This window comes from Parambassis ranga, chromosome 19, assembly GCF_900634625.1.
Source record: "Parambassis ranga chromosome 19, fParRan2.1, whole genome shotgun sequence".
NCBI lineage: Eukaryota > Metazoa > Chordata > Actinopteri > Ambassidae > Parambassis > Parambassis ranga.
Window position 1 is genome coordinate 23,919,710 of NC_041039.1, and position 25,444 is coordinate 23,945,153.

General features: G+C 47.1%; 1 protein-coding gene across 2 annotated transcripts in view; it reads left to right on the top strand.

Moving 5' to 3' along the window:
* Nucleotides 1–25,444, top strand: part of zfpm1 (zinc finger protein, FOG family member 1) — a 74,093-nt gene that overhangs the window by 6,303 nt on the left and 42,346 nt on the right. For both annotated transcript variants that reach the window (XR_003672212.1, XM_028430500.1), the window contains exon 2: nucleotides 25,042–25,188. Coding sequence is in view for 1 of the 2 variants with exons in the window: in XM_028430500.1 (XP_028286301.1) it covers nucleotides 25,042–25,188 (147 nt within the window). In the remaining variant the exon portion in view is untranslated. The remainder of the gene's footprint in view (nucleotides 1–25,041; nucleotides 25,189–25,444) is intronic.

Genomic DNA, 25,444 nt, shown 5'->3' on the forward strand with positions numbered 1-25,444 from the left:
TGGCAGGTTGTTTCTGATACGCTGTAAAGTCTAAATGGCTTCAAAGTAAAACAGCGGCCACATGTACAGTAATAGACAGGAAGAGGAGGAAGACGAGGAGATGATGAAGAGAGCGGGACAAAGAGGGAAGGAGGTGATAAGGGTGACTCGGCGTCCGAGACAATGCGAGCAGAAAGAGGAGATGCTGGAGGAGCCTCCTGGGAGCCACCTTAACAGAGGAGGTCTAGACCAGCGGCTCCTCTCGCTGTCTGATGACACACACACACACACACACACACACACACACACACACACACACACATCTCTGCTTTCATAAGAACAGCAGCTCCTCCTTGAACCATCCTTTTTATCTGGGGCTCTCTGGGTCTCTGTCGTGGACCTTAGGAGCCGTTGTTGTTGCAGTTCCCTCCGGCTGCCAACAGAGGAGGATAAGCAGCATAAACAGTGTGTTTCCCTCTTCTTCACGGCATGTTCTGGGCTCCTCTCTGAGGGTTGTGCAGCAGAGTGAGGTCTCCTCAGAGTTTAGTGATGGAGGAGGCAGCTGGAAAGATGTCGCAGTCTGTGGATTGCCGTGGCTGCAGGAGGAGTCACTGTTAGAATGTAAAATCAGGGAGTGTACGGCTGTCAGGTGCACTCTGTGTGTACGTGTGTGTGTTTGTGTGTGTCTCCTGTCTCACTGTGTACATTCTGAGTCATGTGAGCCAGCCGTGTTGCAGCGATCCGGGCCTCTGGATTGCTTTGTGCTTGTATAAACCGCGGTGCTCTGGCTCCCTGACAGATAAGTGAGCTGCCAGTCACTCGGCTGTGAGTGTGTGTGTGTGTGTGTCTGGCCTTTTTACAGTGTGGTCACAGAGTGTACGGTAAAAAGACTTTCATTCAGGGCCTAGAAGTATTTTTTTTTCTGGAGTCCGTGGTTATAAAGGAGCTCTGTGGGAGCAGCTCCCTGTGCTGACTGACCTGATGTTTCCTGTGTTTTGTCAAACATGCTAACATCATACAGTCCATGTGTGGCTCTTACTTCTAATGTGCTCCCTCTTATTAGCGTCCAGCTGACTAATAGGAGTCAGTCTTCCGTGGCATGGAGCGGCCCTTCCAGAAGCTGCTGATCTTCAGTCTTCAGCCCAAACAGGAGCGCCGCTTCACGGCAGGTTATCAGTGCTGTTTGCAGTCGACTGTGCCGGCCTGACAGATTTATTGTGGCAACAACAGCTGCCATTTTTTCTTTTACAGTAAACACAACAGATTTATTTTACAGTGCAGAAGCTGGAGTGGCATATTAGATTGTTGCTGCTATCTGATGGGTGGATGTTATCCAGCTCATTTACAGTTAGTGCTCATGTTTTCCCACCTAATTGCATGAAGTCTTTGCTGCTGTGGAAAGACGAGCGATTAAACTCCACCCAGACGTACCTGTGTGTCGCTGACGTCCTGACATTCAGCCTCTGATGTGGTCACACGCTGTGTGAACTTCTTCTTTGCTGAGTGGGACAAATATCAAAATATAAAACTGACAGAGAGAAAAACGGATTGAAATCTGGCACGTTTAATCAACACCGATCAGCTGAGCTGACCCTTCTGCCACATCAGTGTGAGGTTAATCACACAGGAAGTGTTTACTGCACAGATATGAAGCGCGCACCATGAGAAAGAGCAGAATCAGAGGGCGTTCATCACAGTGTGACGGCTCATCAGGCTGTGTTCATGCACTTGTATATGAACAAACCTGTGGGCTCCGTCATCTGGTCATTAAACAGCAAGTGTCTGCATCACAGAGCTGCCGTCACATCCCAGCTGTTCATATTTAATGCTCATTATTTTGGATCCAATAATCAGACAAACTAAAATGACACTTCCTGTATTTCTGAGTGTCTCTAAGTCCTATTTGTCCAAATGTCTGAGTGTGTGCTCAGTGTGTGTGCTGGAAGGCCATAAGGAAAAACCTTGTGTGTGTGTTGCATCATGGGAACTGTAGTATTCTGTGTTGTTGAAGTTGGACACGCTTTGATCTAACATGCTGCTGCTCTCTTGTGATCATGGCTTCGTGTGTGTATAATAAAATGCAGCTCACACAGACTATTCCATGTTGCAGTAAACGTGCTGTTTAACTCCATCCTGTCTTCATGGTGGAGAGCAACACGTGCAGAATCCTGACACATTGATTCATCTTGTTTTTGGATAACGATGCAGATGAAAGGCTGAGCGAGCTACACGGCTAACTGTCTGCGATCTTCCAGATGAATCGATCCCTGCTCTCATTGATTACGGCCGTGTTGATCTAATATAACTCAAGTCTTACTGTAAACAGCCCTCAACGACACGGCGTCAGCGCCGTATCTGCTGAATAACTGTTTGTTTTTTATTATGATTTCACCCTCTGCCCCCCCCCCTGCCTCCCCCCTGCTTCACCCTCAACCTTCAACTTTTCATTTTTTAAATTCCTCTCAACACTTAACTGCTTTTTTTTTTTTTTTTTTTTTTACATCTCTACCCTTCCACCTCCACTTCTCTATCACCCCTTCTTTCAGTCTATCTATACCCCCACCCACCACCCTGCCCCCACCTCCTCTGTCTCCAGCCAGACCCCTAGCCTTGGCGAACCAGGTCTTGGCGGTATGATAATGTGGAAAGTTGAACTGGCCCCATTACAGCGAGGCTGATGGCAGGCCCGATAATGCTGTTGATAATGGGTGCAGATAGCGCTGACACAGCGGTCCAATAGCCTAGCCCTGCCTCCCCCCCCCCCCCCCTTTCCTCACCCCCACAGCTCCCCCCTCCCACCCCCCCATTATCATTCCTGCCCACCGATGGGCTCCCAGAACGCTATCTCCTCTCCATTTCCACTCCTGCGACAGATAAGAATGGAAATACTGACTTCATAGCTGACTGATTAAAGTGTCTGCCTTTCTTGATAATACACAGATAAATTATGTTTTTTTTTCTTCCTCTCCTCCTCCTCCTCCTCTCCCTCTCTCCCTCTATCGAGAAAAGGGTGGGGCACAGCAGAAAGAGGAAAAACCCTCTCCTCTTTTCATTTCTCTTTTCTTTTGTGGAGCTTGAAGTGCAGAGAGGAGGAGGAGGGGGAGGAGGAAGAGGAGGAAGAGGAGGGGGAGGAGGAAGAGGAGGAAGAGGAGGAGGTTCTGTAGTGGTCATACACGGTTGGACAAGGATCATATTAGCAGATCCTGTATGGACAATAACAGACCAGAGCAGAGTGTCCATCAGCAGCCGCTAAAGAAAACTTGTATTACTGGCTTTTCGAGTCATTATAAAGGCAACAAGAGTGTCTGGCTGGTGGAGGAGGGTGGAGATGCAGAGAGATTAGGGGCAGACAGGCCTATTTGCAGCCCAGTGAACTCCCACTGCAGCTACAGCCATTTCCAGGTTGAGTTTTTATCAGCGATCGCTCCAGTTTGATACCAGCAAAGATCCCTGATGGATATGCTCCCTGCATCCAAATCCTCTAACCCATTTGCTTTTTATCCGACCCCCCCAAACACTCACACACACACACACACACACACACACACACACACACACACACTTACACTTACACTCACACACACACCAACAACCTCTATCTTCCTCCCCTCTCTTATCTCCAGCTCTCCAGCTCTCTTTCTGTCCAACTGAACTTCTGTCCTCCTTCCCTCTCCCGTCTTTCCACGAGGAGATGTCTGCACTGCCATCCCTCCTCCTCCTCCTCCTCAGAAATATGGTGATGTTGGTGTGTGTTGATCAGGACCTGTGAGTTCTGTGACACACAGAAGGGAATGTGACGATGACGGAGGACATGTTTTCTGATGTATGAGGGGCTGCAGGGCGACAGTCCACGCCGAGTTAATGCAGGTTGAGTGAAATCCTTGCAGATGGTGACAGAAGAAGCTGCAGTACAAACAAATGTGCAGTGTGCATCATCAGACCTCTGGAGGGGCTCTGCTGCTGCTGGTGTATGTGTCCAATCGGAATGGAGGATGCTGTGAAGTGACATCACTGATGGGAATAGAACGAGATGTTTATTGATCAGAAAAAATTTAAAAATGGGAGCTGTGTCTCTTTTTTTGCTCCTTTTTGGGAGCCATTCACTCTGGACTGTCTGCAGAGCTCCCCCTGTGGGACAGGAGGTTCAGACGCTATATAGAAATCCTTTAGAAATGTGAATGTTACTTCGTGCATCTGTTCGGCTGTTTCTGCTGCTGTTTGTGGTCCTTTTATTCACTGTAAGTATTTAATCGATCACCTTTCATATTAATCAATATGAAAGAATCAAATAGTGGACTAAACATTATAGAAGCATCGTTATCACTGGCTCACTGCAGGATGGTTAAAAAGTGTGTTGTAAGACTTCATTCTGTCCATCGTTTGATTAAATGATTGATTACATGAAACAAACTCAATGTGAGGCCGTGTCTGCAGGTGATTGGTGTTGATACCTCCCATCATGAGCGCTGCGATCTGCCCGTCACACAGCCGGCCGTGTGTGTTGTGTTCTCCAGCAGGAAGCAGCGGGATGGAACAGCTCGCTGTTTGCTGGGCCACACTGGCTGACCTTGATAGATTAGAGCCGGAGAGGCTTTTCTGTCTGACACAGAGCTACGATAAGTCTGTGTGCGAAATAGTTTTTCCTCTTCTCAGAAATATGGCTGCAGTGTAGGCTGGAACCAGATTGTGTGTCTGTTTGTGTGTCTGTGTTTGACTCTGTGTGTGTGTGTAACTCTTACCTACCAATCTTCCTCTCTGTGTCTGCTAATAAGCAGCTCCGCCCCCACCGCACCACATCACTTATCTGAACACGTTTTCTCCTCCGGCCTGCCGTCAGATTTGCTTATAGTGACCACTTGATTTTTTTTTAAACACTTAAAACTAGAATGAGGATGCAGAAAATCAGCATAAAGGTTAATTTGATAGCAGGAGCTGCCTTTACTTTTTAAGGGCAGCTCTGCTTTTTGTGTGAGCAGGGAGTGGAGGGCTGAGAGAGAAAGAAAGAAAATAGAAGAAAAAACGTGGTGATAAAAAGCCCCGATAAGAGAATGACTGTGTGGTGTAGGAGTTGATATCAATGTTATCTATCTGTCTTTTTTCACTCTGTGAGCCCTTCTGTTGTTTTTTAGCCCTTATCTCGCTCCACCAAAATGCCAGGAACAAAAAGGGAGAAAGAAAGAAATTACCGTGTGGATTATTCATGCCTGATAACATGTCGATGCCCAAATTAAGACCAGTTTTTTCTGAATGTTACTTGTGTTTTAAGGTTCGTGTGCACGCTGTGCGTTGATAATTTCTTGCTTGCTATTAGCAGATTAGACCCATTTAACTATTTATGTCACCAACACACACACAGACGTCCTGGTAGGCCCAGATAAGCTCAATCTGTTGCTAATAGACAAGCGCACACCGGCAGCAGACAGGTTTGAGTTTCCAGCACAGGCCGAAACCTGGCTGTCAACAGCGGCGGCGGGAAAAGAGCGCTGTGACGCTGTGATTGGCCGCTTTGTGGCACATTAGCCGTCCCGACAGAAGACACGAAGACAGGCAGGTCAGCAGCTTGACCCCACTTTACATCTGAATTCCTAATTGCTGCTGCGCTTAATACAATAGCTCAGAAATCCCAGCTGACTGTGTGTGTGTCTGTGTGTGTGTCTGTGTGTACGTGTGTCTGTGTGCATGCTGCCCCTGTGCTTATTTTCTTTTTTAGGAAAATGAATTGTGTATTATGTTTTATTTTTAAGGTTCCTGTGGCTTTGTCACATGATCAGTCAGTGTGCTCTGATTGGTCAGCTCCATCCTGTCTGCAGTCAGACAGCAGGCAGAGTGTGTGTGTATTCAGACAGAAATCAGCTGCAGGTCAGACAGAGACTCTCTGAGTGTTGGTCATGTGACTGCTGCTCACATGTGACTCCATCATGGCGTCCTGCTGGCTGCTTATGATTGAAGTATTTTAGCTCAGGTTTGATTTTCAGACGAGTCCTGCTGTCTTTTGTCGGTGATGGACACATGCATTCCAAACCTGGCAGCAGCAGGGTTTGATGAGAGAGTCACAGTAATTAAGAAATTAAGAAACCTTTATTAGGAAATTGCTAAAGGCAGCCCAGCAAAGAGCACCATACACCAGTGAGTACACTGGACTGCTGCCCAATCCTGAGTGTGTGCGCCTTACATCACTGAACAGAGAGATGGAGGCTCACAGACTAACTGAAGTTCAGAAAAAATGGCAAGAAGACCAATGAAGCCCTGCATGTGGCCTCTGATGGTGACCATGGTGCGCTCATCTGTGGCTGTTGGTCGTCCCTAAACGTTACCTCCACGTCTCACCCGGTCTGTTTGCTCTAACAGGCATGAATGCTCATCTGCATGTGTGATATTTTACAGTAATTTAATACAATAATGGATCTTTTTTATCATGATGGAGTACACCTGTAGAAAAATCCATAACTGAAAGGAGAGCGCGCGCTGCGGGAAGATTAATGAAACGAAACAAAGAAGGATAAACCGTTAATTTAATGTCAGTGGAAAGATGCTTTATGAGGTTATATTTTCTAACGTGAGATTTTCTGAGCTCAGATTAGCATCAGCTTTTATGAAGCGCTGCCTGTCTGTCAGAGCCACAGAAAGTGCTCCTTGTGTTTCACACTTGATCTGTTTTTAAAGCGGAGGTCACCTGCTGAGCCCCCCCCACCTCCCCCTGTGCTCAGGTTACCCCTATAAGTGTGTGTGAGTCTAACCACTCTGTCACACACACACACACACACACTTCAGCAGGTTATTTGTTGATCTTTTTAAGTAAAGTCACAGATTTCAGAGCCTCTGGTGGCAGCGGGGGGGGGTAAGGACACATTGGACATCCTCACCTCTTTGTACTTCTGTCCCCCCGTCCCCACCCTCCCCACTGAGTCCTCTTGTCTGTGTATTAGTATTAGCAGCAGCAGCAGCAGCAGCAGTGTCCCCTGAAGTAAAACAATCTGCTGTAATCTATCAGCGCGTTATCGGTCCTATCTGAGAGCTGAGAAAGCCGGGGCCCGGGCTGTGGCGCCGCTCTCCGGAGCTGATAAAGTTTCAGAGTTCAGCGATGATGAATGTTAAGAAACTACACCCTCGTTACCAGCAATGTGGTCTTGGCAAAGTGGAGCGATGGGGAGGGGGGAGAGGAGAGAGGAGGTGGAAAGTGGAGAAAAATAAAGGGAGGTAGGGGCGGAGGGCGGGGGAGGAGGGATCAGTGTCCTGTGTTTTTCCTCTTATTTGACCTTTCGCTGTCACCTCCGACCTTCCCCTTAAACCCGTCGCCAGCTTTCAGCTCCAAATAAAACCAAACTGCTGGCGGCTGCGTCGGTATCAAAGTTCTCGTCGGCCGCCAACTCCGCGCTCCATCCGTCCCCTTGAACACATCGATGGCGTCTATATCTGGCAGCCATCAGACTGTCAGGCCTCAAAGTCCCCCCGATTAGGATGGCGCTGATAAGACAGGCGGATCACAAAGGCTGCACCAGAAATGACTGATAACACATCAGCTAGTTAGTCCACTAATGATTAGTGGTGCAGGTGAACTGCTTCACTTTAAACTGAAGGTTTAAGTCTGTGCTGCAGTGGGAACAGCAGGAACACAGAGGCTGTTCGGACCCCTCGCCTTCTCTGCTGAACATCTTCATCACAGCACTGCAGATATCTACAAAAAATACACACAATGACCTTTCTGACAGTCCCTGCTGTTTGTCTGTGTGAGATATGAGTTGATAAACATGTGTCACATGATATCATGAGCGTCCATCTCCTCAGCGCTGTGAGGTCACACAGGAACTGTTTACTGCAAAGATATGAAACACATGAGGAGGAGGAGCAGGATCAGAGCTTTCTAATGAGGCCTGTTATCAAGCAGCAGCCTCTGGGGCTCAGGCATGGACATGAAGGCCATGCAAAGGGTTAAAAACTGCACTTCACCCTGCAGCCTCTAGAGGCTGGCTCCCAAAGTGAGTCAGTCCTCATAGACCTTCATGTTAAAACTTAGTGTAAGCATGTTTATAGCCTGGTACAGACTGTTCTGTTCTGATGAATCCACTTTTTATGAAACTGTGCTGGGCTGAATGGATCAGTTAAATTCTATGAAGAGGTAAAAATTGAGAACAGCCCGAGATCAGCCTGTGGGGATAAATGACAGCTGATGGTGGATTAATAAAAGTCTTCCTCTTTACATGTTAGTGTGTTAGTGATGCTGTCCTCTCTGTATTTACACCGTCAGCTGTTCTATCCAGGCTCACACACACACACACACACAGTGCGTCTCAGTTCCTCAGCACACAAAAGACGACTAAAAATGTGCGCAGAGAGAACGTGGGGAAGAATTGTGATTGTGACAAAGTTCATGAGCGTATAATAGCAGTTAATGCGTGGCGGGGCGCGGGCAGCTTTGTTCGCCAAAGTGCCGAGCTCTTAATAGAATCTGATAGATAGACGCCTGTCTCCTCGGGCCTGGTAAGGGGGCGACGGGGTGGGTTACACCCCCCCCCCCCCACTCTCTCCTTGTCTTACTGTCATTCTATGAAGGAATAATTTGTCAATAATTGGCCGTGTCATTCTCGTCAAGACGGCGTGATAAAGTGGCGGCTCTTCGGGGGCTGGGCCGGAGAATATCTCAGAGAAATGTGGAGAAGGCGGCATGTGGCAGCAGATCTGAGGCGGCGATAGGGCCATTAAGCGCTTTAGAAGTATTTTAGCTGAATTCACACAAAGCAAAAATAGATAAATAAATAATGAAAGAGGAAAAAGTGGAACGTCAACTGTCAGGGAAGTGATACAGACTTTAAGAAATCATTTGGGAGGGTGAAAGATAAAAGATTATCCCTCTTTTCTGCCAACTTATTGCCTCCTCAGCCATCGCTGAGGCTAATTCGCTTACTCAAGCAATCATGCGGACATACCGTGTCCCTGTGTGTGTGTGTGTGTGTGCAGCCATCAAAGTACTGCTGGGAAGTGCTTATTCCAGCAGCAGTATGTATAAACCCGTGTGTGTGTGAGAATCTGATCCGTCCACATCACTCAGCGCTGTATGGCATCCATTATCTGCTCCACTGTAAGGGGCAGGAATTTTCCAGAGATATCCCAGAATGCTTATTATCTCTAAAATATCTCTGGATGGCTGACACTCATCTGATTGGCTAAATCCGCCAGGGCAGGCGCATTCCTCTGACCCCCCCCCACCCCAATGACTGCAGTGTTGGGAGCACCATCCTTATTCTGGAGCTCAGACGCCTGCGAGAACCAATATCAGAACAGAGGCTGTCCTAATCCAGAAGAATGAGGAAACCATCATGGAGAAAAAATCTTCAAGCATCAATGACCTGTTGGTGTCAGCAGGGCTTTACGGAGTTAATGATTTTTACATTTTAATTATATATATTTAATTATATTAATATTTGATATAACTCTGATCTTTAGGGACATCACTCTCATAACTACAGCTTAACAAATACTATTATTATTAATTAGTCAACAATGTGTCATAATGAGCATTAAATGTATTCATATTTTTAATCCATATCATTAATTGATTACAGGACCTTAGTGAGTGGGTGCAAAAAAACAGCACCAGAGACCAGAACTTTGAACTTTCAGACCGTGGTGGAGGAAGTACTGAAACTGGGTACTTAAGTAAAAGTACAAATACCCCTCAAAATATATACTTGAGTAAAAGTAGAAGCGCTCCATCAACAATCCTACTTAAGTAAAAGTCTTAAGTACTTTTAAATGTACTTAATGTATTAAAAGTAAAAGTACTCACACACTGAATATATATGATTGTTTTCCACTGCAAAGGATGTGAACAGGTTAAAATAATCAAAGTAAAATGGAGCATGTGTAGTTAATGTCCATGTTGAGTCCAGAAGCAGCTGTGGACAGGTCTGTGTGTCATGAGGCAGGCTGTGGGCATCAAGTGAACAGAGAGGCTGCTGATAACAAACAGGCATTCAGCATGTTTACTGTGTCAGTGTTCCTGCTGTAGATTCATGTGATGATTCATGTTCATCACACATTCATGGATGGACCTGTGTTAGCAGACAGCAGCTAACTAGTTAGCTCACTGAGCCAGAGCACCGGCATCATGACTGAGGCTCATTATAGAAACACAGCTGCAGCGTGACACCAGCTCCATGCAGAGTCTGACCTCTCATCAGTCCAGCACTGTGTTCATCACATGGAACAAGGAACTACAGACACTGGAGACATGTACCACTGCTTTCAGATGGTACTTGAATGCACCATGTGTTCATCTGATCATATTAACTAGACTCAGTAAAATCTAAAAGTCCTGTCCTTCTCAGCAGCCAGCAGGAAGCCATGATGGAGTCACATGTGAGCAGCAGTCACATGACCAACACTCAGAGAGTCTCTGTCTGACCTGCAGTGTGTTCAAATAAAAAGCCAGAGGCTGTAAATACTAGTAGTTATCTCCAGTATGTGGAGCGGCCACTTTTCACTAGTGCTTAAAACACCTGCTGTGTTTTAATCTGGTAGAAGTACAGTGGCTGTTACACTGGTGACCATGGTTGCACGAGAACATCCTGCAGCTCTGTAATCCCGTGTGGAGGTAGAAGGGAGATCCCCCCCCCCCCCCTCCAGTCAGTATCAGTGGAGGGATCTGCCTGATAACAGCCGGCCAGGTTCAGCTTCACTTTTTTGGCTGCCCGTCCTCAGTAAACCCACACTGACCTTTCAGTCAACTGTCCTCACTTTGCATACCTACTCGCTGTTTCCCTGCATGCAAATGGAGGCAGATACAGAGCAGCTTCCAAGGAGTGGAGGAGGCCGGGCTGCAGCGGAGAGCTGCGCCACAACAGGTGATCATTAACCCGGCCCGGCTACCTGACGTTAAAGTTTAGCTCAGTCTGAGAGGGGCGGTTTGATCGTGTTTTATTATACATCCTGTGTGAGCAGGAACACTGTCACTGTTCTCTTTGTCTGAGCTACACATCCTGATGTCGTCCATCCAGGACTGTCAGCAGCATTAAAAACACGGCTGTTAGCTCCTCGTTCTGGATGCTGCTAAATGCTAAACATGAGGAGAAAAGCAGTTCGACCAAAACAGATGGACCAAAACAGACCTGGGCAAAGTACGGCCCGCGGGCCACACCCGGCCCACTTGCGTCTTCAAGGCAGCAAAAGCTGTTGAGCACGGCATTACCGGTAACGTCTTTCCAACCCTCCTTGTCTCTTCCACGCTGCTGTACTGCGTCATCCCATCTACTCCGAGAGACATTGTCGCGCTGTGTACACTTTAAAAATGCTGCGCGACTATGAAATGTACGGTAAAGCACACAGAAACTCTATGGTGCTGCAGTCGACATATTTCATCGTCATCTGCTCTTAAAAAGCACAGATCTTGCCCGACTTTCAGAACTCTGGGATTTGCTACTTTAACTTTGACTTTAACTCTAATGGTTTTCTTCTGTAAAAATATCTTTGCATCATCTGTGCTGCTCTGCACTGTGTGTGTGTGTTTCAACATACAACCAGCACACACTCAGAGTGGACATGGACACACACAGAGAGGACAGAGGAGGAACCAGTAAATGACAGCAAAAGATTCTTACAATGATGAAAATGTAACAGGAGCATATTTATAAAGGTAGACACTGTGCCAGTGGGCTCCAATTTATATTACTGTTTATCAAAAAATGTGGCCCTTTGCTTTTCTTATGGAGGTCTATGTGGGCCTCGCAAAAAATAATTGCCCACCCCTGGACTAAAAGCTAAAAAAGGCTAAAGGCTGATTATTGAGGGAGTGCTTGTAAAAATATGCGCAATTGCACATGCATGTTGTAAAGGAAGCTGCACTATGTGACATGCATTGATCAACTGCAGAGGCTGTGGGATACTCGCTAAGCTAAGCTAAGCTAAGCTAAGCTAAGCTAAGCTAAGCTAGTTAGCATTTATTGGTATCAGCTTGTCCAGTGTTGCCTCCAGGTTGATGACAGTCCTATTAGCTCAAGGCTACATTAGCTGAAACCTTTTCAGTTTGTGTTGAGTTGTGTCAGCAGGATGTTTCAGAGCAGCGGCTCAGCTTAAAAACAATTTATATATAAATAAAAAAAAGTGTGTGAGAGCTAAATTTCACATTTTAGCCTTTAGAGTTGTTATCAGTTAATCCAGATCAGTGTGTACGGTGATATTTGGTAGGAAGAGTTTCATAATGTTCACACCTGAGTGTATCTGCCACTATCTCCACTCTGGCTGTGCGATTCTTTTCCACTGAGGGAAGTTTGACTCTCATCAGCCGCTCCACTCCAGCCCTCTCTGATGGAGGCTCTCTGAAACCACACCGTGGAATCCAGCATTCATTATTCATCAGCCGACAGAGAGCTTCCAGAGCACGGACCCTCAGAACGTGAGGGCCACGGCGGGCAGGAGCTGAGTGGGTGTGGGAGAAGGCGACGCCTATCGCTCTCATCCCCACGCTTTTATTTCACTTTCAGCTCATCTTAAATTTCCATTATTCACCACAAAAAGCCAAGCCGAGCCTTTTATACAATGACTGTTTGACACTGATGGGCCCCTCCTCCAAACACACACACACACACACACCTCAGGGCCGTGTGGAGAGGGCTATTATTAATCATGCTCTTATCATCTCCTGACATCTTCTGTGCTATTTGCTGTTTAATCACTAAAATAATACGGAGGGGAGGACGGGCGGTGCTAGGGTGGGGGTTTGGGTTGCCATGGTGACCAAATGGAAAAAGGTCAGGCATAGTTTATCTTATCAGTGATAGGGAATGGTTACTAATTACAGATAGGTACTACCAGCGCTCGGTCCACCGGGCCCTGCCTTAAAACATTATCAGCAATCCACACCGGCCTGATATTAAAATTATCTCTGAAGTCATCCACACACACACACACACACAGGCTAAGACACCAGACCAGACAGGGCAAGGTCACACCAGGCTGAGGAAGACAAGACGTGATGCTATCACAGGTGTCACCCGGCAGCAGATAGTTCAGTCCACCATGAGTTGATTATGGCGGATCTACCACCGACTGCAGGAGTGCCTCTGAGCAAGGCACCGAGCCTGCAGGCAGCCAACAGGAGGGAGGAAGTACTTACTGCATCCAAGGATGCTGGAAGTCATGGCTGCTCTCATCATCAATGTCCAACGTGGACATTGTGGACAGCTACAAATACCTGGGTGTCCACATTGACCACAAACTGGACTGGTCCACAAACGCAGAGGCAATATACAGGAAGGGACAGAGTCGCCTGTATCTACTGAGGAGACTCAGGTCCTTTAACGTCTGCCAGACCATGCTGCAGATGTTTTACCACTCGGTGGTCTCCAGCGTCATCTTCTACGCTGTAGTGTGCTGGGGCAGCAGGATGAAGACGGCCGACACCAACAGACTCAACAAGCTCATTAGGAAGGCTGGCTCGGTGCTGGGAGTGGAGCTGGAGTCTGTGGTGGAGGTGACGGAGAGGAGGATACTGAGGAAACTCCTCAGTATTCGTAACAACACGTCTCACCCCCTGTACGACACACTGCTGTCCTACAGGAGCACATTCAGTGGTAGACTGAGACTACCGAGGAGCAGCACAGAACGCCACAGGAGGTCCTTCCTGCCAGTGGCCATCAGACTGTATAACTCCTCCCCTTTCTGTAGGGAGAAGCGCTAGATAATCATGTCAGGCATCACTGTCATTCCTATATTGTGTTTACTTAGCACCTTACATCTCCATATTGTATCCATGTATCATATATTGTGCTCATACCGCGTACTGTACTCTTTTTGGATTATAGTGACACTTATACTCTTATACTCTGTACTTAACTGCATTTAATGTAACTTAATACCTCTGGCACAAGAATTTCCTTCGGGATTAATAAAGTTTTATCTTATCTTATCTTATCTTATCTTATCTTATCTTATCATGTACAGGCACACGGTATTTAGGAGAGGTGGGTTAGCATGAGGCCTTCCTGTTTATCACGTCGCCTAGCAACCTGCATCTGACTTCATGTGGCTGCAGCGGTCGTCATCGTTCATCATCAGCACATTGGGATTATTTTTTGGGATTAATCATTATCAGTGTTTCTGCTGAGACACAGAAAGCAGCACGTTCTCATGTCTGTGGCTCCAGAAGAAGTTTCTTACTGTTAGCATCACAGAAACAGTAATCCTTTGTTTACAGGCTGGTTTTTACATGTCAAAGTTAAAAGTTAGTTTGTGGAGAGGATTATTAGTGAAGTGAACTCTTGATGGAGAATTTTAAAACTGCAATTAGTGGTGAAGTAATTAGTGCAACAACAAAAACCTGATACGAGCTTCAGCCGTTCGGCCTCTGTGTGTGTGGATTTGCTGCTTCTTTATTCTGCCGGGAAGAAAACATGTTCTGATGCTTGTTAATCTGAGAGTTAAATGATGGAATAATGAGAATAATTCAGCTGAATTCCAGCTTCAGGTGTGTGGGTTTTTCTTCGAACATGAAGTGACAGTTACAGTCTGAGTGTGTGTGTTGAGCGTGTGTCGGCGTGAGTGTCTGTGTGTGTCTGCCTGCTTGTGTTGTGTGTTTTGTGTGTGATCTTGTCTCTGCACCCTTCCATTTATCATCTCTGACATTTGGCTGTACTCCCCTCTATCTGACCATCATCTGAAGAAAGCACATTTTTCCCATCAGAAATCCCGTTGTGACTTTTGCGTTGCAGGCTGCTGTGTGTGTGTGTGTGTGTGTGTGTGTGTGTGTGTGTGAGGGGGTCGCTGATACTTCCTTTGGTGAGGCACAGAGATACATAGATGTGAGCATCCTTTCTTGGCTCTGCTCCTTCTCTCTGTGTGTGTAAGTGTGTGTGTGTGTTTTCTCGTCCATCAGTGTGTGTAGATCCACAGATGCGTGTGTGTGTGTGTTCGATCAGTGGAGTAATTATGGATATGTCTTTTGCGCACACACACACTCTTAACTCGGATGTTATCTGGGCAGTGAGGGCTCCACTGATGCCCTGCCTCTTGAAAATACCCCCTTTCTTTGGCGCTGCCAGCCGTGCAGCGAGTTATATTTAACCAGTTATCTCCTTTACATCCCCTCTCCATGCTCCACGGGGCTATCGCACCAACACTGCTGCCACCATCTCACTTTATTTTTATTTTTATTTTAAGCCCTGTGACAGGACGCAGAGATAACGGATGCAAAGCCACGCTGTGAGTGGCGTGCACCCCCCCCTCCTCCTCATCTCTCCATCTCTGTTGTTTTTTCTTGTCTGTCTCTTTATCTTTATCATTTCTCTGCCCTGTTACCCCCCCTCTCTCTCGTGGTATTTCTCAGAGAGGGTTTCCTGGTAGAAACTTCCTCTTCTCAGCAGATGTACTGTGGGCAGATCACAGCAGGACTCGGCTGTGAGGATCTCTGGCATATTGATATCACTTGGCTCCTCTTTACTGTTCGTATGCCTCATCAGACCTGAAGCACAAAGTGTGCATCATGAACTCGTCAAGATCAGGACAGGGGGATCAGGACGGGACTCACCTCAGAGGAGCAGACAGGAGGACGTGTTTGTGTCTCCTGTCTGAACTCTGAGCAGGTTCCTTTCCTGTCACATGATCAGTGTGTGTGTGTCCAACAGCAGCATCATGTCTACAAGCAGAGAGAGTTCAGACATGCTCACACGTGAGTCCATCATGGTGTCCCATTTGTTGCTGAGGAGGGCAGGACTTTTAGTTTTTAACAGAATCTTGTTTGTTTGACAGAGTTGTTCATGCTAAGATGTTTTAGTTAGATCTTCAGAAAATGGAGGAAAGACAAGGTCTCGCAGAAAAAAAATCAGAGAAACACGCCGACTGTTAGCGGTGATGGTGTAACTGAACTGATCAGTTTTTATGTAGATATATCACTCAAAATGTTTCATATTTAATCATACAGATCCATGATGAGTCAGATCAGATGGCATGAACACACACACACACACACACACACACACTCTCTCCCCCCCAGGGAAGTTCTTGTTGCTGTTGTCTGTGTCAGAGCTATTTTCCTCCTCACTCAGTGTGTTTAGTCTGTGTGTGTGTGTGTGTGTGTGTGTGTGTGTGTGCAGCTGCTTTGTTGCGGTGTAGTTTCAGGGTCAGTGAAAAGGGAAAAATAAGACAACCGATGAGTGAAACTGGTCGGAGTGCACAGTGAGGAAACGTGAACAGAAACTACGAACTGATCAGACTGAAAGGTAGATGGATACTTTATTGATACTTTATTGATCCCAGAGGGGGAATTCAGGTGAAGCGTCATGTGACTGAGAGCTGCTTCATGTCAGAGATGCTCAGACAGTGAGGGCGAGCGAGGGAGGGCCACACTGGAGGGAGTCTCTCTCTCTCTCTCTGCTCCTGCATACCATCCTTATCTCTCATCTGCCTCCCGTCTTTATTCAGGGTCGAGATCAAGGAGTAAGGATTGCAATCAGGCCTAATGTAACACACACAGACACACACAGACACACACAGACACACTAGGGGTGGGACGGTTCAGGAAAAAAATCCGAACCGTTCGGTACACGTGTTTTGGTTCGGGGCGCGTGTTCTGTTCGGCTCTGGACATGCGCTGTCCTGAAGACAACCAGCTGCAGCACTGACATGAAGATCAGAGGCTGACAGAGGAGCAGAGAGACCAGCCTGCAGGGTTTATTAATTCACACACCTGTGTGTGAGTGTGTAAATTCTCACCACTTTCTGAAGGCTGTGTTTCTATCAGAGGAGCAGAGATATGGACTGAAACACTGTCTCTGATACGATTTGAGGGTGAAGCAGTGAGGGGTAGGCTTCAGAGACCTGTGTGTGTCTGTGTGTGTGTCTGTGTGTGTGCAGTTTGCATGCTCTGACCTCCCCTGTAGGAGACCTTTTGGCCTTACTCTTAAATTCCACTGTGTCTGTGTGTTGTGTGTCTGTGTGTGTGTTGTGTCTGTGTCTGTGTGCTGTGTGTCTGTGTGTGTGTTGTGTCTGTGTCTGTGTGTTGTGTGTCTGTGTGTGTTGTGGTGTGTTGTGTTGGTTCCCACCCGTTGTGGTAGATTATCACTACGTTTTGTGGAAGAATGGTGGAATTGTTGTGCAGTGGGAACCCTGCTGTGCTGTATTCCCGCTCCGGCCTCGCCGCCTGCTCGGCTGGCTGCTGGTCAGGGAGGGGGGAGGTAAATGGGGGAGAGAGGGGAGGGTTGCATGTAGATAGGAGGGGATTCAATGAGTAGTTGAATCGGCCCCTCCTCCCTCTGTGGATCTTAGGACGGTGGGAAAGTTCAAATCTGCTGCTATTTTCTATCTTTTATCAGCTGGGCTTATCGGCTGGCTTTCTCGTCTGCGTGCCTGGCTTCAATAGTCCAGGGTCTCAGCTCGGCTGCGGGGTAACTGCTCTCTATCTGACTCCTCCTCCTCCTCCTCCTCCTCAAACACCACCTGTTTTCCTCCCTTCTCTCCTCTGCCTGTTATCATTAAAAGACAGAATATTTGGTGTCAGAAGCAACTGAGACGTTTTCTGGCCTTGAATCCGACTGAAACCATTTTCTAAACCGATCAATCAATGATTGTCAGAAACAACACTTCAAAGCATGTTGGAGGAAATATTCTCATCAGTGAGGAGGTTCCTGCAGCGCTGCCATGTCGGCAGACTGAAGCAGAGCTTTGATCCAGGCTTCTTTTGTCTGAAAGGGTCATACAAACATGGACTCTGAGAGGTGAGGAGAAGGCAGGAAGCGCACAGTCTGCACCAGCCATGGCGGCCATGACTTCAGTAATGTGTAAATCTAAATCTAATTAAAGGTGTGAGTGACATTTAAAGATGGAGCTCCATGTAATTAGCACAACAAGGATCCACAGACATCACAGACATGAGACCACACAGTCTGTCATGATGTGTCTGTAGCTTTCATGTGTGTCGGTGTTACATGTGCGGCAGGATAACTCTGGATCAGAAGCGTCTCTGCGGCGCCATGGTAACAGAGGGCTGTCATGCTGTCAGAGGCGTCGCTGTGACGTCCTTTGCTACGGGTGCTGTCGAATTCCTGGACAGATGTGCGTCTCAGAAACAGAAAAGTTTGATCAAACTGGATGTTCCTCCGTCTGGTTGGTCTGTAGGAACGTGTGCTCGCCGTCTCTCAGTCTTATCATAACGCACACATGCTCACTTTTCATTAGCTTCTCAGAGGAACTCTCTCCCTCTGTGATGTACGTGGGAGTGAGGCGTCCTTGAGGAAAATGAAACAGTCTGTCAGGGTGAGAGCGTCTGAAGTGCTGCCAGAGGAGAAACAAAATACCAGAGGGAGGACAGGCAGCCCATCACGAGGCGTCGCACAGGAAGTGCACGAGGCGCATCAGGAAGTGAAAGGTGGATCTAAATCTTCCAGCTCAGCATCAGTCGGACTGTGTATTGTGTTGATGTCAGTCCAGCAGCATCATGAGAAAAGTGCTGAGCAACGATTCAGAGAGAGATGACACGAGCCGGACGGGAGGCTCAGATCGCATCTCGGATGTGTTCCTGTGGCTCCTTTAAATAAATCACAAGTTACAAAAAATGACTCACTAACAGAAGATTCTAAAATACTGTTTAAAATGTTTGTGTGCATCCGCCACAGAAAATAGTCCTGGGCTCTGGTGATGTTCCATCCTCCAGGCTCCAGGCTCTGAGCTCGTGTTGAACCAGGTTTGGTTCGGACCAATCAGAGTCCTGTGAGGAAGTGCTGTCAGTTTTGTTTTGTCTGTCAGGTTCATAAGGACCTCACAAAGACACAACAATCCTCTACACACATGCTAACCGCTGCTAGCTAGCTTTCAAAGGTCCTCAGTGGCGTGTTGTGTTTCTCTGATCTGATTGGTTGAGGTGTGAATCATGTGCTGCCAGTCCTGCTCGTCTGACTTTGGTCAATAAAGTTTGACCGCTCTGGATTGATAATAATGCTGGAAAAGGCAGCTGGTGGTGTTTGTTTCAGTTCCATCAGAAGAAACATAAGAGGCCTCGGCTCCACCCGAGCCTCCCACTCTGTGTCTGTCATCCACACACTGTGAGACTTTAAAGGACTGACTACAAACACATCCACCCAGAACCTGACCCGAAGCTGTACAGCTCATCAATCCATCAATCAATGTGCATGATGCTGGAGCTGAAACAGCAGTGAGATTTAAATTAGATTAAAAAAATATGAAATAACAAAAAAACACACAACAATTAAAACAGAATTATAGGAACAAAAATCATAACGTTTATCACATAAACATGAGGGTTTGGTGCTTACAGAGCGCCTTCCTCAACCTTATGAGAAATGTCTGCTCCACAGTGTGTGTGTCTGTGTGTGTGTACAGTAGTGGCTGTAACACGGCGGGGCCGCTATCAGGTCTGAAGCAACACGGTGTTCCAACATGGAAAGCAGCAGCAGGAGATTTATTTGGCCGCTGAATAGTCCTCCTGAGAGGCTCCGGACCATCAGATAGTCCCGCTGCGAGCAGGCTGCTGGGGCACTTTTTCTCTCTGGGGGGGCATGAAGGATACCCCGCCACCGCACCATCCATCAGGGCCCGGCGCCGAGGCGCGGCTCTGTGGGTGTCCGTGGCGCTATCTGTGCACCTGCACTCGTCCTCAGAGGAGGAAGGGGGGGTGTAATTGTTCGCCCGGCATGGTGTCAAGCCTCCGTCCCACCCCGCCGTCTCCCCAGGACCTTTATCAGAGAGACGCCTCTGCTCATTAAGGAGTTAATTTTCTCCCTCCTATCTCTGATTACTATAGTCAACCTAAAGCACTGTGAATTCTTTAAAATTTCCTCCTTGTTATCAAAAAGAAGGAAGGAGAAAAAAGATGGGAATGGGGGGATGTTTAATCGGTTAAGTAGTCTTCCTGGGGAACTAGATTTCTCTTTTTTTCCTCTTCCCAGCAATGTAAAGAAATCTTTGCTGAAAGCCGGCCCAGCTCAGTAATTCAGTTTTTAAAGCATGAGGATGGAGGAGGAGGAGGAGGAGGTGGAGGAGGGGGCGGGGGGGCAGCGGTGGTGGTGGCGGGAGAAGGAGAGAGAAAAAAAAAAAAAAAACGACTTGATGAAATTCCGCTATCAGCTCCGAACCAATATGCAAAATATCTCGCTGGAAATCAAATAGCTATTATGTTTTCATTTCCACGTCGGCGTATTTGCTTAATGAAGAGGAGACAGATCAGACCGGCAGAGAGAGTCTGCAGGAGCCGATAACCGCCAACGGCTCCCAGCTATCCGCACAGAGTGACGCTCCCAGTCACCGCGGAAAAAAGAAAGAAAGGGATGGAGAGGGAGGGAGGGAGGGAGGGAGAAGGTGATGGAGAGAGAGAGGGAGAGTGCAAGTGATATGGAAAGGGGACGGAGGAGGAGAAGAAAGAGGTGGAGGCGGTGGGGGTGGGGGTGGGGGTGGGGGCAGAGAGATAATGACAGAAAGAGAGGAGGAAGTGAGAATATAAAGAGAGACTGCAGGTTGGAGATGAAGGATGAGGAAGCACTGTTTATTTAACTGCTTTGATGTTTGCTGTCCTGCTGCGTTCAAGTGTCATCCGCCATTATAATTAGTCCTGCAGTAAACCACCGCGGCCATCAGCCACCGCTGCCAGTAATCATTCAGATCAATATTCATCTGAATATTGGCATGGCACCACTGCTTCCATATTTTCTGACGAGCGTGTGCATCAAAACAAATCCTTCCTCCTCCCTATAATCAATAATAAATTCATGCCATCCCACTAAAATTAAACAAGAGCGTTCATGCTGCATTCCTGTAAACACATCTCTGAGCTGAGGGTGAGGAGCTGCTCTTCATCCTCAGCTCTGATTATTTTTCTGCCACCATTTTTTTGCCACTTGTGTGTTTTTATATCATCATAATCTGATCGTGCATATTTATTATATCAGTATGTGATTAGTTATAATTCACACAAATGTTGAAAATATATTTTGTATGTGAAATAGTATCTCACAGACACCACATGTCTGAGCTGTGTGTGCAGCCTCTTCATGTCTCAGTGCGCACAGACACTCAGATACATGATGCGTTTAGGTGCTGGTGAAAAACCGGGTGTCAATCAGTTTTCTATATTATATCTTTGATTCTATCGATCCTTTTGATCGAATGATGACGTGATGATGTTGACTCAGGGCTGCTTCCTTCAGACGGTGCGGTTCCTTCTTGCGGCCCGTTGTGTAGAAACTGACCTGTGGTGGGAACAGGCCTGGTGGTTCCTGAGAATCCACCCGACAGTTCCTGCATTAAAAAACATCTGAGCGTCAGTCAGGCCTTTAGAGGTGCTGTGATGGAGTTTAGACTGACCCACTCCACAGTCACCTGTGTCCTCACACACACACACACACACAGTCTTTATCCACACCACATTAGGTGGAGCTGTGTGGCGATCAATAGGATCCCAGATCAGTGGAAATCATCCTCGGCTTTGCTCCAGCTGTGAGGAGGAGCTGGCTGAATATATCGGGTCGATGCGGCGGCCTGCGCGGCTGCTTCCTCCTCTCGTGGCGGCGTCGATGGCGGGGACGGTGGCCATGGAGCTGCGATAAGAGGGGGAAGTGCAAAGTTGATTAAAAGTATTTCTCAGTGGTAATTCTGCTCACTCTGATCAATAAGTGGCTCCTCTCGGTGCGTGGCTCTGTGTCAGGTGCCTCACATCCTCCTCTCCACTCTTTCTCTAAATATCCTCTTTTAATGTTTCTCTTCACACGCCTGTGATTTCCTGATACAGAGCTCCTCTCCTGCTTTCAGGTCTGATGTGTTTTTTGTGCGGCGGGTTATTAGCGTGAGAGCGGCGAGGCTGGCGTCTGTTTAATCAGCTTGTTGAGCATGCAGGTTTGATGTGTGTTGTCTCTGTGTTTAATCAGCTCGCTGCTCGCTGCAGGTTTGATGTGGACGGAGAGTTAATAAAGCAGTATCTGAGGCGCCTTCATCAGCTGCAGCACTTTGTTCTGCCGCGCTCAGACACACAGCTGCCGGCTCTGGAGCTCCACATCTGCCTGAGCCGGACCGGCAGACCTCTGGCATCCCGTCCCTGATCCAGAGTCATGCATGTGTCCGGACGAAGAACGTCTCTGCACTGCAGGGATGTGACGTGTTGGACTGAGCTGTGTTACTCCAGGGTGCTCGATCCATTAGTGAAAGGATTGATTAATAAATGTACCAAAAATAACCAAATTAAGAAGCTACAGCTTTTTCTACATTCTTCTGCTCTGGAGCTCCTCTCCATGTGGCTCCGCCCTCTTTCCCTCGCCACAGCGTGTTTTGTTGTTGATGTGCATCTGTCAGTCAGTCTCTGTGCAGTGATGTCACCAACTGATAATCACTGAAATCCTTTTTGTCCACAGCCTGTTTCCATTGTCGTCCTGGTGTCAGTCCGATGCTGTAACTCTGTCTTTGTAACCGGCTCGCTGTGTTTTCCCGTCAAACATGGATGAGTGAGATCTGTGTTCTGTTGATCATGCCTTGTGGTTCCACGGAGGAGAAGTTATTTCACGGTCAGGACGGGTTCATGGCTCCATCTTTGTAGACATATAGCAGTCTGTAAGACCCCGTTCACACTGGGAAATCAACCCTAGAGCGGGATTCAGGCCGTATCTGGATACATCCGGATAGATTTCACTCCACCTCTTGGTGGAGGACAACAAACAAGCCGGATTAAGCCGGACTGAGTGTGGACACGTAGCCAGATTTGAAAAAACGTATCCAGCTTAAAGGCTATCTGGTTTCAATCCTACTTTAGCTGGACTGACTTCCTCCAGTGTGAACGGGGCCTTTGTGTGTTTATCTGTAAAGTTCTAACACGGTGGTGTGTGAGGATGGGCTCGCCATGGGGGCCAGCCTCTAGTGGTCACTGGTGGAACTGCAGTCATCTCTGGCCTCTCTCCATCTCACCCTCTCCGTCCTGTCAGAGCCTCCGGACTCTGTGAGGAGCAGATTCTTGTTTTGGATTAGAAGCAGAAACAAAGAAATTCATAAAAACCACATCAGTTCTGAACTTGGAGGTTTCAGTGAAAGTTTGGTGGCGTCGCTGTGGATGAGTGTGAGCTCCAGGCTGCGGCTCGTCCCTCTGCTGGAGCTCCTCCACATGTGCCTCTTTTTATTTTCTTCCTCCGGTCCCATTTTCCTGGATATCACGCTGTAACAATTAAAGGCTTTAACTTTAAATGAAGTAGAATGTGGCGCACTTATCACACAGGCCCTGCTATCCTTTCTGCCAACTATCCGACGCAGAGCGGCAGAATATTTCTCCTTGGATAAAAGTGCAGCCCAAACTTTTCCGCACCATTTGATGTCTGAAAGCAGTGATGCAGCGATTGATTCATTAAACCAGAGCCGTAATGAGGAAAGAAATCATAATTCAAACTTACATTTTAAACAGGAAATATAATTGGAATTTTATACAGAGAAGTCCCTTTGTACAATTATGATTAAAGGAAAATTAATTGTATGAAAATGTCCTTATAGATACTGAAAATTAGATCTAGCAAAGCCGGGGCGACACAATTCTAAAAATATTGTGTACAGGATCGATCTTTTTTCTTTTTTTATGAAGGTCCAAATCTAGCTGTGTTCATTTTATCTGAAATTAGAGTGAACCATGCAGGCGTGGAAGTTGAAATTAGCCTAAAGATGTTTCATTTACAAAGACAGAAACACTTTGTCAGCCGGCGATTGTTTCCCAGCATTATCTCTGCCTGCTTTTAATTGCTTTGGAAGTGAAATTAACAGAATTAGAAAAATTGCCTCTCCCTTTTTCTACAAGCTTCTTTATTCACGGGTATTGTTGTGTGCTTTGTATAGATTATAGACTCCTTTTGTTCCAGCATTGTAAATATATACGCCCCCCAGTCACGGCTTTAGCTCCGAAACAATCCCCCTGTTCGTTCGACACAACCTACTGAAAATTAATTTACAACCTGTCTGCACGGAGGGAGGAGGAGGAGGAATCCTGGGTGTCAGTGTGAAGCAGCGCGCTCGCTCTCCATCCTGCAGGTCTCCATGAAGGACGCCTGGTTAGCCCGGGTCCTCTGAGGGGCGTCCAGGATGTGGAGGTGCAGACAAACAGGCGCTCGCTGCTCATCTTCCAGAGCAGCCTTTAAAAAAGTCACATTAAATCCACATTAACTGACTCCTTTTTTTGGATGTAATCTTCAAACAGGCTAAAATAGATCAAAAGTACTGTATAATTACTCTGGTCAGCAGGGATTATGAAACTGTAATTGATACAGATCAGCCCCGCACTAATCACTCTTTTAGCTGCAATTTTAGGTATACTGTAATTTGGCTTTAAGGTCCCCCTTGGCTTCTTGCTATTAATCTTCTGGATTAGACCGTTCAGCGTGTCCAATTCCTCAAACCGATATTTGAAGGAGTCCACCAAAAAAAAAAAAAAGAACGTATCACTGTGTTTAGTTTTTTTTCTCCTCTTCTTCTTAAAATCATCAGCAGCTTGTTAAACGCTCACCTCGCCTGCGCCGCGCCGCCTGGACGCCCACGGGAACAATTAAACACTCAGCTGCTTTATGGACGCACACTGTGCGTTCAGATTTAAACGCGACCTGACAATCAGACAGAATACCACGCTTAGAACCAGGAGTGACAAATCCTCCACAAATGAACTTTTAGCAATAAAAAGATTCTATAAAAAACAAACACTCTGTCCTCCTCAGCAACCAGCAGGACGCCATGATGGAGTCTCATGTGAGCAGCAGTCACATGACCAACACTCAGAGTCACTGTCTGACCTGCAGCTTCCTGGTGTAGACTTTACAAACTGTAAAAATGTAAATAATCAAAATGCTCCGGTCTTTCCACTGCTGCCCACACTGTGTGTGTGTCTGTGTGTCCGTGTGTGTCTCTCTGTGTCTGTGTGTCCGTGTGTGTCTGTGTGTGTCTGTGTGTGTCTCTGTGTGTGTGTGTGTGTGTGTGTCTGTGTGTGTCTCTGTGTGTGTGTGTGTGTCCTTGTGCTGTCATGATCAGATGTTTCTCAACAGGCAGCAGACATGTTAAAAAGCTCAGATCCAGTTCTTCATCGTCCCTCCTCTTCCTCTTCTTCTTCTTCTGCAGGTTCCCCCGGAGATCTCGATGGCAGCGAGGAAAACAAGACTGACAACCTGAGCCTATCAGGGGAGGAGGGCGGGGCCTCGGACCCAGATGACTCTGTGGAAGGCGACAGCTCCAGCCCGCAGCCGTACACGTCGCTGTACAACGAAGGTGAGACGTGAGCCACAGGAAACAGTCAGTCAGACACAGTGTGGTGTGATGATCATCAGTCAGATGCAAACCTGCCGCCAGCCTCCACCAGCCTCCACCAGCCTCCACCAGCCTCCACCAGCCTCCACCAGCCTCCATCTGTGTCTGCACACAGCAAACTGTGAAGCTCCTTTCTCTCAGCTTTTGTATTTGTCTGTTGTTAGTCTGTAAATGTTTCAGGACATTTATTTTAAGGAAAAATATTTGTTGATTGATT